This window comes from Micromys minutus (assembly GCF_963924665.1).
Source record: "Micromys minutus genome assembly, chromosome: 20".
Lineage (NCBI taxonomy): Eukaryota > Metazoa > Chordata > Mammalia > Rodentia > Muridae > Micromys > Micromys minutus.
In genome coordinates, this window is record NC_137955.1 from 28,725,337 (window position 1) to 28,739,042 (window position 13,706).

Below are 13,706 nucleotides of genomic sequence, written 5' to 3' on the forward strand. Positions count from 1 at the left end.
AATTATTTGCTGTGAAAGAAACAAACATTGAATCACTAAACAAAGATGGTGCAATTGTTGTTGTTGTTTATGAGGCTCCTGGGCATCTATCTACCCAATCAAAGCATTCATTGAATGAGAAATGTGTTTAGGACGAGAAGAGCCCGAGAAGACACTGGTATGAAAGGTGCACTCTGAGGTTGGTCAGTTACCGTGGTACACTTTCTGGTCACTTTGTACAATGTAGATTTGAAGTTCAGTGGCAAGAACATTAAACATGACATTTGAAAACGAACAACAACAAAAAGATACAGTAGATGACTGGGGAGGATGGTGAGTGGCTGAGTGACCACAGGTCGGAGACAACTTTTTACACCTGCCTAGCCTCATGCTCTGGCAGTGGGGGATAAAATGTAGCTGGGCTGCGAGGGCTTAAAGGGAGCCAGCATGACCAGGACTTGGTAAAGGTATGGACATAATATAAGGGAGAGGGGAACATCTCAGTAGACTTTACCAAGAGGGCTTTCCTAGCATGCTGAGTGACAAATAGGGAAGTCCAGACAACCCTGAACAGATGACCACCTAGGCTTGGATAGAACCAAGCAAGACTAGAACACTGGGGTGGAGCTCACCATTCAGGAAAGGCTTGCACTGACTCTTAGGCACTAGATGAAGGGTCTACAATGGGTAGCGTCATGGTTTGTATATGCTTGGCCCAAGGAATGACACTACTAGGAGGTGTGGTCTTGTAGTAGGTATGGCCTTGTTGGAGTGGGCGTGGCCTTGTTGGAATAGGTGTGTCACTGTGGGTATGGGCTTAAGACTCTCTCCTAGCTGCCTGGAAGCCAGTCTTCCACTAGCAGCCTTCAGATGAAGATGTAGAATTCTAGCTCTGCCTGCACCATACCTGCTTAGATGCTGCCCTGTTCCTGCCTTGATGATAATGGACTGAACCTGTAAGCCAGCCCCAATTAAATGTTGTCCTTTATAAGACTTGCCTTGATCATGGTGTCTGTTCACAGCAGTAAAACCTTAACTAAGACAGGTAGGTAGTTGGAATAAATGTTAGAGAAGGAGAGAGATGAAAAAGCAGATCTGGACTCAGGAGATAGGACCAAAGGGCAGTGTGTTCCCCCAGTGATAGTGGGGGCTTCTTAGAAGAGAATCCTCCTTAAGCCATCTTTGGTCAAATCAGTGGCCATGTGGGAGATGTCCGTCCTTTCTTGCACATTCGGATCTGGGGTACCTGTCCGAGGTCCCCAGTGAATCACATGAAGGGTAAAGGACTGATGCTGTACGGGGTAAATCATGATTACCTGGGTTAGATACCACAGCACTCAGACACATCCAGCAGTCATAAGTAAACTGTCTGGCCTGGGGGGATTTCCCCCTACCTGCAACTGGCTGTGCGAATTTTGGTATTTTACAAAAAGACACATCATAGGCACTGTCTTCTTGAATGATAAACGGGCTCTGCAGGAAAGGCTGTAACGTCACCCTGAGGTTATCTCTAAGATTGCTTGTCTATGTACTGAGGTGTCCTGGTAGTTTCGAAGACGGACCCAAGTTTTGCATTTTAAAAAGAGTCATCGCCTTATACGAGTATTGTTTCAATTACTGTTTTACCTAAACATATCAATTTAAAAGAAAACATGTGATCTCTGGGGAGATGGCGGAGCAGTTAAGAATGCTTGTTGCTCTTACAGAGGAACTGGGTTTGCTTCCCAGCACCCACGCAGCAGCTGTAACTGCCTGCAACCCCAGCTCCAGGGGGTCTCAGCACCCTCCGCTGGCCTCCGAGGGCTCCTGCATTCGTGTGGTGCCAGTCAACCACACAGGCCCATGCAGATACATATTTGAGAAAGGAGGAAGGTGGACTGTTGGGAGTTCACGGCTAACCTGGGCTACGTAGTTCTGGGTCAGTGAGAGCAGTGTAACAAGCGCTGTTTCAGCCAAACAGAGCAAAATCATCAGGAAGAAATAGATTTCTCGTTGCTCTGCTAAGGGAGAGCGGAGTGTGGAAGCAGTAACCCCGGGATTTATTTTAATGTGATGTTTTCTTAGGACAAAGAAGGGGAACCCGCCAAACCAAATGGTCCGATTGGGGTATTCTAGGCCTTTCCTGTAACTTATTACATCTCCATGGATAATATTAAATCATTAATAAAGCAGAAACGGAATCACACTTGACATGTTAAATCTCCTATTATTCAAACAGAAAGGAATTCCCCTCCCCAAAGACTTACAAGGCAAATAGCTATTTGCTGAAAATTCCATTTTAGCATGACCTTGGTCTCAACCGCTCTGGACTGAAAAACAAACAACCCACTCATGGCAGCCCCTGAATCAGCCAGTCTTCATGCAGGGCTTTGTCCAGGCTGCTGTTGTGAAGATAGAGGGAGCTGTGAAGAGCTCATCAGCCTCTATCGTGAGCAAATGCACTGGGGAAGAAGCCTCTGGAGCTGGTGGGTAATAAGCCCAGACATGTGGTCCATTCACATTTTCTAACACCTACAGTAGCACCAGGCCAGCCGTCAGTCTGCAGATCATGGAGACCCAGAAAGAACAATTGCAGGTGACAGATCCCCCTCTCCTAGAAGAAATGTGGCTATGAAAAATTTTCCAATAGAGATGAAGAGGTGATGGATGTCTCTGTGGGTAAAGGTGACTGCGGCCAAGCTGACGGCCTGAGTTCGATCCCCAGGACCAAGTGGTGGAACGAGAGAACTGGCTCCTTCAGATTGTCTGTCCCTCTGACCTTGTCACATGCACCGTGGCATGCACACCCCACCCCAAATAAAAACAGGTAAAATGTAATTTAAAAATATCTTAAAATTATCCCCACAGCAGTAGACCAGAAGTTGCCTTTCTTAAATCTTTACACCTTCTGGGTCACTTCGACCCTGAGCATAGAAGGTAAAGTTAGCAAGATGAACTCAGGGTATATGGTGTCTTCATGGTCTAAGCCAGAAATTTCATTTTATGAGCTGATCGTTTAGACTGTTTGTGAGATTCAACCTCCCTTTGGCACCAAACCCTTGACATGACCAAGGAAGCCAACGCTATCCACTTAATAGTTTCACTGTGGAGTCACAGTCTATCCATGATGTCAGAGCAACTAGGATACAGAATATTAACATTAGTGCTTTTAGTTTTGGGGTTGTTTTTTCCCCTCAAGACAGGGTTTCTCCATGTAGCTTTGGCTGTCCTGGGACTCACTCTGTAGACCAGCCTGGTTTCAAACTCAGAGATCTGCCCGTCTGTTTCCTGCATGCTAGGACTGGAGGTGTATGCTACAGTCTATTAAGCCCAGACAGAAACACAGCCTTGCTTCTGACTTGTTCCTCTTTTCATCCACAGAGAATGTTGCCTCCCTAGAAGGCTTTCTGCAGAAGAGAGTAGTGTTTTTAATTTGTCCTCAATCTTGTTTGAACTGGTTCAAAGTATAGAAGTAGCCGCCTGCCCGCATCAAACCTCAGGAGACACACCGCACACACTCCCAGGGCACGCTTTCTCAGCAGCAAACCCAAACTCTAGGCTTTCACACCTCAGTTCTACCTTTGCCCGTCACCTCTAGAGGTGCCTTCTGTGTCAGAGAAACTATTCAGCACCCACACAGCAAGCTATTGCTTCTACAGCATCCTCTGCCAAGAAGGTTCACGTCGCAGACACGCCCACTAACTGAGCAAGGATGCTGCGGAGACAACCCCCGGTGGAAGTTTATTCGCCTAGTCTCTCCTCACTTCCACAGGACCAGCCTTGACTTGACAGACACAAGAGCTTTAGGCAAGATGCTCCTGTGTGTCACTGGAACCTGCCAGCGGAATACCATGATCTCATAAAAACAGCGCCAGCTTTGAACTGTTAAAAATAAAAGCAGATGCTTCCCAGTGTCGGCCACACTTCCTGTGTCACACTGAGCCTGGATGTTTGTATGATCAGCCGCCATCAGGAACCTCTGGCCTTGAAGTAGCAATTTCTCTATGGCAGTCGTGATGGGCACCAAGGCTGCTTGATGCTTTATCTGGGCCTCAGAGGGCTCACATTTTACCACAGAAGGCTTCAATTTCCCATGTAGGACCTCTTCACTGGCTCTTTAAGTGGGATCCAACAACCCTAACTTCCCTGTTATTGTTACAGCCTCTGATCTTTTATCTTGATGAGTTTGCTGGCTTCAAAGAACAAGGCAATCATTGGTGTATTTTCTAAACTTGGAAAGCAACTCCACCAGTATTTACATTAAAATTCAGATGCTAGGACCAAGAAAATAGCTGTTCAGACAGTGAAGAGCTTGTCTTACAAGTATAAGGATCTACATTCAGTGCCAGGAATCCATATTAAAAAGCCAGACATGGGAGCACACGTGTTAGGCAGATCCCAGGGGCTTGCCAGCCAGACAGCTTAAGTTGATGAGGTTCAAGCTAGTAAGTGACCTCATCTCAAAAGACAACCTTTGGTTGTCTTCTGGCCTCCACATACATGTACCCACATTGCATATGGAGAGACTGACAGACAGACAGACAGGCGCGCACACACACAGGCTCACATGCATCCATGTGCACACACACTCGTATGTTAAGAAGAAGGCTTAAAAAAAAGATCCGATTCTACAGCCCGACTGCACCTTACCCGTGCCAAGCAGTCACCGGACTGGAAGTCGGTCTTCCCCGTTTTTGAGAGGCGACGTTTGTCATCGCTGTCACTCAGAGGGGCTTCTGTCTTTGGAACTCTGAGCTCTACCTCTCTGTCCGCTTCTGACCTCTCCAGGTGGGGTCCAGCCACATCCTTGAGAGAATGCGGGCCACTTTCTAGCTCAAAGGCGTGGCCATTTCCAAGCTCAGGGTCTGTGCCATTCTCCAGCTCCGAGTTGGGCTCTTCTGCCGTGTCACAGCCATTGCTGCTCTTGGAGTCCTCAGGGGTCTTGATGATGGGGGGTCTGGTAATAACCCCAAACTTTCTTGTTCTTTTCCCCTTCTTTGGAGTTTGGTCACCCAGCTCCAGGGTCGGTGTCTCTCCGGGTTCTGAGCCGTTGCCATTGTGAGTCTGATGGGCTTTCTGCTTGAAGCGCCGCAGCATGATCAGGTAGATGAAGCCGCCATTCCAGCACTGCTCAGCGAGGTAACTGCAACACACAGACATGCACATTAGACACAACCCCTTCCTGGACACAGCGCTCAGTGTCCAGCCAGGGCCGGGGACTGAAAACCGGGCCAATGCACTGCGGCACAACAGCCAGCTCCCTCCTTTAATAAATTCAGTTGTTGATGTTGACATGATCGATCCCCAGTACCTCAAGCAAACAGAAGACCTACAGACTCGAAAATTCTTATTTATTTCTCCGGGAATCAGGAGCCGCAACCAGGGTTTTTCCACAATGGTCAATCCCAACATACTATTATTTTAAAGTTTCTTTTTGTGTTGTTTGTTTGCTTTCCGGTCCTGATGATTGGACCCGAGGGCCTCATATCTGCTAGGTGAGCTCTCTACCTCAGTGCTCCCCTTCCAGTCCCTAAAGAAACTAAACAACACATGGCTTAGCACTGGCTGCTCTTCCTGAGGACGTGGGTTCAATTCCCAGTAGCCTTACGGCAGCTCAGAACAGTATGTAACTCCAGTTCCGGATCTGACCCCCTCACATAAACATACATGCAGGCAAAACACCAATTCACATAGAAATAAAAATAAATCAATCAATCAAAAGAAAGTCCTTGTAGGGGAAGTAAATTCTACTATTTTATAGCAAAAAGGCCAACTATTTAGTTGTTGGACGTTTAGTCATGTTTCCAAACAACCAGAAGAGGATTTTGAATGCCCCTAAAACAAAAAAATGGCTAATAATAGAGGCAATGGGCGTCGGTAACTACAATGCCTATTTGAAAACGTCAGACTTTACTTCCAATAGGCATACATAAGTATTAAATGAATTAAATGAATATTTAAACAGGTGAAGAGATTGAACCAAACAATTCTTCACTCCTTCAACAGTCGCTTGAATAGGAATTACACAAGACTAAAGAATATTACAATTCCCAAAGTAAAGAGCAGACAAAATGGGGGGCCGGCTGGAGAGGTGGCTCAGCGGCCAGGAGCACTTGTGTTTGCAGAGGACCTGGGTTCGGTTGCCAGCACCTGCCTGATGACTCACAGCCATCTGTACATAATTCCGGTTCTAGGGGGTCCAGAGGTACCAGATACGCATATGATATCCATACATAATACTCATCTACATCAAAAATAAAACAAGTTGGGAAAAAAAGAGAATAGACAAAAGCGGACTGGATACAATATAAACTCTGATTTAAGAATGAAAAAGAAGTGACCGTGAGAGTAAGAAGTTCTGCCTGGGGGCAAAGTGACAACAGAACCAGTGGAACATTAAGACATCTCTGGCTAAGGAGGCACTGAAAATCACGTGTGCATCTTCCTGACAGTAGCTCTAACATGGGCTTTTCCTAGCACACTTGGACTGCCATTTGCAGAGACATCACATTCCGAGGAGAAAAAGACATTAATGAAGCTGACCAGATAGGCCTGCTGGACACGTGAAACAGGAACAGTTGGAGGAGGAAGGGCGCGTCAAAATGGAGAAGGCTGCTCACAGCTAGTAGCTTTTCCATATATCTGAGGCCTGACAAAGGCAAAGAAGCCCGAGAATAAAACTGCGAGAATGCACGTGGAGTCCGACGCAGTATCTGACCTCAGATCATTAAAGTGCCCGTAAACACTTACTCAAAGTCAGGAAATGAAGACAGGCTGGACCCTCCACTCCCCAGGGAGATAAAGACATACAGATCCCCAAGGAATCCTGGGGAAATGCCTATGCCTCCTATACATCATACTATACATCTTAGGTTCTCAAGCACAGCCTGTCATCAACTGAATCTTTCATACACCCAACTTGCTTACAGCTTTCCTATGCTGATCAAAATAAAAGACGCATCAGGGTGGACCAAGCCACTTCTTTCCCTCCAGGTACAATGATAGTACCTAACAGGAGAGGATGATGGGTAAACAGACTTTAAGATGTCCTTCTGTGATTCTGTCACCAGGGGGAATCAGATGGGAAAGTTGAGGAGGGCGGGTCACCTTCCCTCTCCTGTCACCATAGGTTTCCACGTCAGCAACACACAGGTGACAGGAGAGATGTAGTGACCAGCTTGCTAGAGTCTGACCCAAAGGATTCCCCACACCTAATTAGCCAGGTCAGTGCCAAGAGAGCTGGGGACACAGTCCAAGGGTAGAATACTTGCCGAGCATGTGTGAGGCACTGGGCCTAGTAATGCATGCACGTGTGTGTGTGTGTGTGTGTGTGTGTGTGTGTGTGTGTGTGTGTGTGTAGGACTTATTTACAGATAATTTCTTGACCCTAGCCCATGACCTAAAATACCTTTTTCCACATGTGCCCTCATGGAAACTCTCAAGAACCTTGAAAGCTGCCTGTGTTGGAGACAGTATTTTACTTTTTCTACAGGGTCTATGATAGGCAAAATTATAAAGCCCAAAATAGTTTATCTTTAGTTCAACACCACTTCTTTGCCTTCCTCTGGCTTCCTAGCAATAACTAACACCCTGGCACCATAAAGAAACTGTGAGACAAGGTTGTTTTATTTCTTCCTGGACTCTGGATTTTATAAGGTCATCTTAAATACAATGGGTAATTAATGAATTATGGACCTCTAATAAGCCAGTGAGAAAGATGCTTTGGCTAGAGAGGGGGGTCACTTCCTTAGAACCCTTAAGTCACCTTCCATCTAACAGACCCATATCCTCTATCCATATGCATCCAAATGATTTACTAAGTCTTTTCAGTCCTTTCTGGTCTCATGCACCCAAGGCCCTTTTTATGTTTAGTGGGATTCTTATCTAGCATTATAGAGGTGTGTGCGTGTGCGTGTGTGTGTGTGTGTGTGTGTGCATTTGTGTGCATGTGACACAGGACAACCTTGAGTGCCATTCCTCAGATATTTTTCTTTTCCTTTTGCAACAAGATGTCTCACTGGCCTGGAACTCAGACCAGGCTAGGCAGGCAGTAAGACCTCTGTGTGTCTGTCACGGAGCCTGTTTCCTTCTTTGCTTTATCCCACCGTCCTTAAAGTTTCTAAGCAAAGCACTTTGCTGACACGCCCACCCATCTTTCTACCTCAAGCATTAGAAACCTGAACTTCAAAATCAGTTGGTCTTAGCTTTTAGTTATTTTAACAGAAACCTGAGCCCTGGCTATTCATAAAGGAAAGAGGCTTATTTTGGCGCATGATGCAAATGCCTGAGGAGTTCTAGGTTGGGTGGGCACATCTCACAACGGCCTTGTGCTGCTATGACCTACAGCAGATGGAGGGAGGGCACACAGGAGGCAGGGACAGAGAAGGATGGCCTCACTCTACAGCAATCAGCAATGGGGGTAACTGAGCCAGTCCGGTGAGAATAAACTCACATGCTAGAGGCAGGAATCCATTCATGGCTCAAGCACATCCCACCAGACTGTGCCTCCAAGCACATTGTGTGGGGCAACCAGCCTTAGCTTGAGTTTCACTGGGAATGAATCAACAGCACGGAGGTTGAAAAAGGATAAATTGAATGCAATGAGTGTCGTGCGAGGTTTAGAAAAATAGAAGATTTCCCCTTCACAAAACAAGGTTCGATTGGCTTTTCAGAAGCTTCTCTATGACAGCATTTCAGACTCCCCCTCACTCCCACTTCAGACTTGTATTTGGCAAATAAAATCATTAATTCAATTCAAGTTTTCCTTTAACCCTCCTAGGATGATTTTAAAATGAAGAAATATCTGGTAGGGAGGAATTTTTGTTTTTTTTTTTTTAAGGTTTTGAATAGTGTGTGTGTGCATCTGTGTGTGGACATGTCTGTGTATAGGTGTGGGAGTGTGGATGGAGGTGCTTGTGAGGGTCAGAAGAGAGCATCAGACTCCTAGGAGATGGAGTCGTAGGTTGTTGTGATCCTCTTAACATGGGAGCTTGACCTGAATTTGGGTCCTCCGTAAGGGCTGAAATATCTCCAGCTACCTACCTTGCACAGAGGTTTTGATGATAGCCTAGAACATTCCCCTTTGATTGTTCTTCCTTTCAAAGTAACTTGGATGTCCAGCACAGAAAACTGTTCTTGAAATTTCTAACTTAAGAACTATAAAGTAGTTCTGTAACTCAACAAAACAGCAATCCCTGCCTCATCTCGGAATGTCCATATTCAGTCCCTGCCTCATCTCAGAATGTCCATATTCAGTCCCTGCCTCATCTCGGAATGAGTACTTGCAAACAAGCCCAGAGGGTGTTCACGTGTGAGTTACGACAGGGTGATGAAACCCAGGACCATTCACATGCTAACGGTGCACTCTGTCACTGGGCTCAGCCTCAGATCTGAGCTACATAAAACAGTGGGGCCCTGAAGTGGTAGCTAACACATGTAATCCTAGAATTTGATAAGCCACCACAGGAAGAATGACACAAGTTCTAGGCCAGCCTGAGCTACAAAGTGAGTCTCAGTCTAGCCTGGGATACAGAGTAAGAACACACACACACCAGATTAGGTGCTAACAGCTTCTCTGTTTAACACTGGAAAAATTGGAGGTGAACTATTTTTGCCTATGATCGTTTTTTCCAGAAAAGTAAAGGAGGGCCATCAATCTATGGTTTTTGGAGATGTGCTAAGCCTAGGCATTCCAGAGCACTCTCTGGGGCTGTTGAGAGGTTCTGAAAAAATGTGGATTGGGAGGAAATGTTAAATACACAGAGATTAATTTCCTAGGGAGGATTTGGCTGGGAACTGGAGAGAAGCAAGTTCAAGTTCAGACAGACGGACAGAGGGAGAGGGACCGGGTACTCAAGGACGGTCTGTCTCAGGCGCTGCCTTCCAAAGAGCTTCCACAACCTTCTCTAAGGAAACCCGTGAGCATCACACAGTTCCAAAGTGAAAATGAATTGCTAAATACAGATGAGGTGCACGCCATACTGAACCAGCGCCTGGAGAAATGGTGGAGATGTGCCAATAATCTAGCTACGGGAATCCAGATTTATCTATGGAAACACATTCCAAGACCTCCCAGGGGATGCTTGATTGATTAAGGGACGGCACCTATGCTGTGTATTGTTTTTCGTTCTATATATGTTCACTTTGGTTCCTCTTTGGCATAACTGAGTTGTCATTAATTCTCTGGCGTCTTACTGCTACAATTGAGGAAAACTGGGGTTATCTGAACACAATCAATTGTTTAGCACAGCAGTTGACCTGCTAACCAAGTCAGCTAAGTGACCAGCAAGAGAGACAGCCCGGTCACCCTGGACAAAGCAATGCCTCACATCCCGGGTGAAGCAGAGTGAGATGACCCTGGCCCCTCGTGCTGCTAAGGACAGCACACAATTTAAATTTATTAATTACTTCTGAAACCTTCCATTTCCTATCTGCAGAGTGAGTGGCCTTGGGTAACACAGCACAATCAACGAGACTGCGAGGAAACAGAGTAAGAATTAGTTACTATTCTTCCCGTGAACAATGAACTGCCTGTCATCCCTGACCCAGAGATCTCAGCCAGCATTCATGAGCCTACAGCAGGCTAACCAGTATCCCACCAGTAGGGCAAAATGGCTGCTCTTCAGTTAGAGCAGAGCAGTATACAGAATGGCTGGTTTGTAATTGGTTTGGTTCCTTAACACCAGGCTTATAAAAGGCACTCAGCGTTTAATGTGTATCTGAAGTCTATCTAATATGCAGTGTCTATAGCGTCCTGATTAAATCCAGGGTGTCAGCCTTCAGGACAGCCGAGGCATTTGCAGCTCTCAGCATTAAGTGTAGACTCGTTCTTTTTTGCTTCAACCTGATCTCCCTTAACCTCTGAGACATTGTAACATCTCTTCAGTAATGTAGCAGGCTTTGTGCTCTTTCAATTTCCTTCTAAGATCCTGTCTTAGTCAGGGTTTCTATCCCTGCACAAAACATCAGGACCAAGAAGCAACTTGGGAAGGAAAGGGTTTATTCCGCTTATACTTCCATATCGCTGTTCATCACCAGAGAACTGGAACTCAAGCAGGTCAGGAAGCAGGAGCTGATGCAGAGGCCATGGAGGGATGTCACTTACTGGCTTGCTTCCCCTGGCTTGCTCAGCTTGCTTTCTTATAGGACCCAGGTCTACCAGCCCAGGGATGGCACCACCCACAGTGGGCTGGGTCCTCCCCCCTTGATCACTAGTTGAGAAAATGTCTCACAGCTGGATCTCATAGAGGCATTTCCTCAACTGAGGCTCCTTCCTCTGTGATACCTCCAGCTTGTGTAGTTGACACAAAACCAGCCAGTACAGATCCTCCGGGAATAAGGAGGCACTTCAGAGCAACAACAGATGAAACAGCAAGGTCCTGGGGTTGATGGGAAAAATCACCTTGTTTTCCGCTCAACAAAACCATCACTGGTCTTCATCTCAGAAGCTCACAACTCTGTAGGTTTGACTTCACAACCTCTCCAGCAAATACTGACACTTCCATGCCCTCTGTATTTGTGACAGCAGTAAACGTCTCAGGAGGGAGATGGAAGCCTGGCTCTTACTAGTACACCCCATGAACTTCTGTGGAGACAGCCTTCCTCAAAGCTTTCATAGACTGCAGTCCTGAGAGGTTGTGTCCTATGCCAGTTCCTAGGCTTTTCTCATCTTCCCTTGCAAGAGGCTGCCATCAACGCTCCAGAATAAGGTTTTAAGAAATTATATTTAATTTATCTCTCAAATAGAGCCGCCACTACCTAAAAAGATTTGAGGACAGAGTCCCATACTTTCTCTTCTCCCTGCTACGTCTCTCAAGTATTTTTCCCCAGTAGTCAAAGCTGCTGGAAGCTCTGGGAGTGAGAGCCACATTCTCCCTTTCTCCTCTGCTTTTCCCAAACCAGCCACCGCTGGTAGATCACAACCAGCAGGCGACCCCCCAAGTCCACATGATGTTCCTCTCCCTTCTTCAGAGGTAACTGAGAAGATGGGACCCCCATGAGCTCGTGTCTCAGAGGGCACACAGGGCTTCTCACACACTAATTCAGACATTGACGAAACGTCTACACCCTCGGGTTCCCTGACTTTCAAGTGGATCCAGACCCATCTTGAAACAATTTCTCTAGCTCGCCGCCATCCTTCCAAGGGTCGGGTCCATGGGTTTGGCCTGAGTCTGCCCTCTCCTTGTGCCAAGCCTGGTTTCACTTATGTCAAAAGAGCTTTCATCAAAATTGTGGGTTCCTGGTCAGATTTGCTTTCACTGTTTTGAAGTAAGAAAAGATCCTGAAAGAAACAGCAAAGCAATTCTCCGAATTCTCATGTTCTGGCTGATGTCCTGCCCAATCCAAAATCCCTTCTATGCAAATTGAAGCTTTCTTTCCCCCTTTTATTCTGTCCCTGGCAGGCACAGTCAGGCTGACAGATCCTATAATCTACTGCGGCTCATGCAGATGGATTGCTAGCCTGTGCTCCCCCCTCCCCCCAGCAAAGGGTGCTACTACGAAGTTGGAGGAAATGCTGGATACTTTCCCCGTGGGCCACCCATCTTTGTGATCTGTTAGGACTCTCACTGGTTTGGTGGCCTTTGATTACAAGGAAACCAAGTCAACAGAGCCCCAGCCTAGAAAAGCAGTCAAAGCACATCTTTTTACAGCTGTAGGGAGGAAGATGGTAAATTCTTGGCACCTGCCGAGTAACTGTAACTGCATTCTGATAGTGCGTGTTCTTGGAAGCCTCTGGTTCTTAGTTTTGTTCAGATATTATCAATGTCTTTGCATTTTCCCTCTTTATCCAGGTTTTAAAAAGTAACTGTCATGCGAAGCATTAAACAAAAGCTTTTAATTTCAGGATGTGCGGGTACAGATGTTAAAGACCCAAAGTTTGCTTTTAACAGTGTTTACATTCCAAGTGTTCTACACCAGTGAGTTTTACCATAGAAACCAAGGATAGGGACCATTGCTGATTAACATCGAACAGCATGCCGTGTTAAATCTATGAGCACAGAACCTCAGATCAACCTGAGACAACCTTGTCAGGTTAAAAACATGACTTGCTTTCCCAATGTGAAATGCCAAGGCTTATAAGATTAGCAGGGCCATTGAGTTGGTTAAGGTGGAGTCAGGATTCAAATCCATCCAATTCCAAACAATCCATGAAAATGAACCTGGGATTCATGGCAAAGCCCCTTCTTGAGATGGTGCTTGTTTTATCAGGTTTGGAACCAGAGAAGGAGGTTGTCAGCTTTTAACAGCCAAAAAAGGCCTCTTGGCATCACCAGGAATTCTATTTCAGTGGTAAGCAAACGCCCCAACTATTTCTCACACCCATAAGCAAGGGCTGTAGGGGAACTGGCCAAACTTCTCCATTTCATCTCTGAGGAATGAGCTCGCATGAGTCCACAAGAAGGCTGGGGAAATGGTGGTAATATTTGTCCAACCTTCTTAAAACCAAAGTGCTAAGGAGCCATTCTGGCCCATAGAGGCAGAACAAAATGGCAAATTTGGGACACCTCTACAATGCTAGCCTTTCTCAGGGCTACCTTGCCCTCAATAGTTCCCTCCCCAACTCTCATCCCTTCTCAAGATGGAGAGCTCACTGTCTAATGAGGGTTCCTTCTGATGAGTCAATGTGGTCTACCTGCACCTGCCAGCTTTCACATGGAAGACATCGAGTTGTCACATAAGATGGGCCAAGGAGGAACAGTCAAATTCCAGGCCATGTGACCGACAGAGCCACACCATGCAGATCTCCT

General features: G+C 46.2%; 1 protein-coding gene across 2 annotated transcripts in view; it reads right to left on the reverse strand.

Annotated features, from left to right (window-relative positions):
• PDZD2 (PDZ domain containing 2) overlaps positions 1–13,706 on the reverse strand; it is a 218,509-nt gene that overhangs the window by 92,635 nt on the left and 112,168 nt on the right. For both annotated transcript variants that reach the window (XM_080933679.1, XM_080933680.1), the window contains exon 2: positions 4,609–5,101. In XM_080933679.1, coding sequence (XP_080789805.1) covers positions 4,609–5,101 — 493 coding nt within the window. The remainder of the gene's footprint in view (positions 1–4,608; positions 5,102–13,706) is intronic.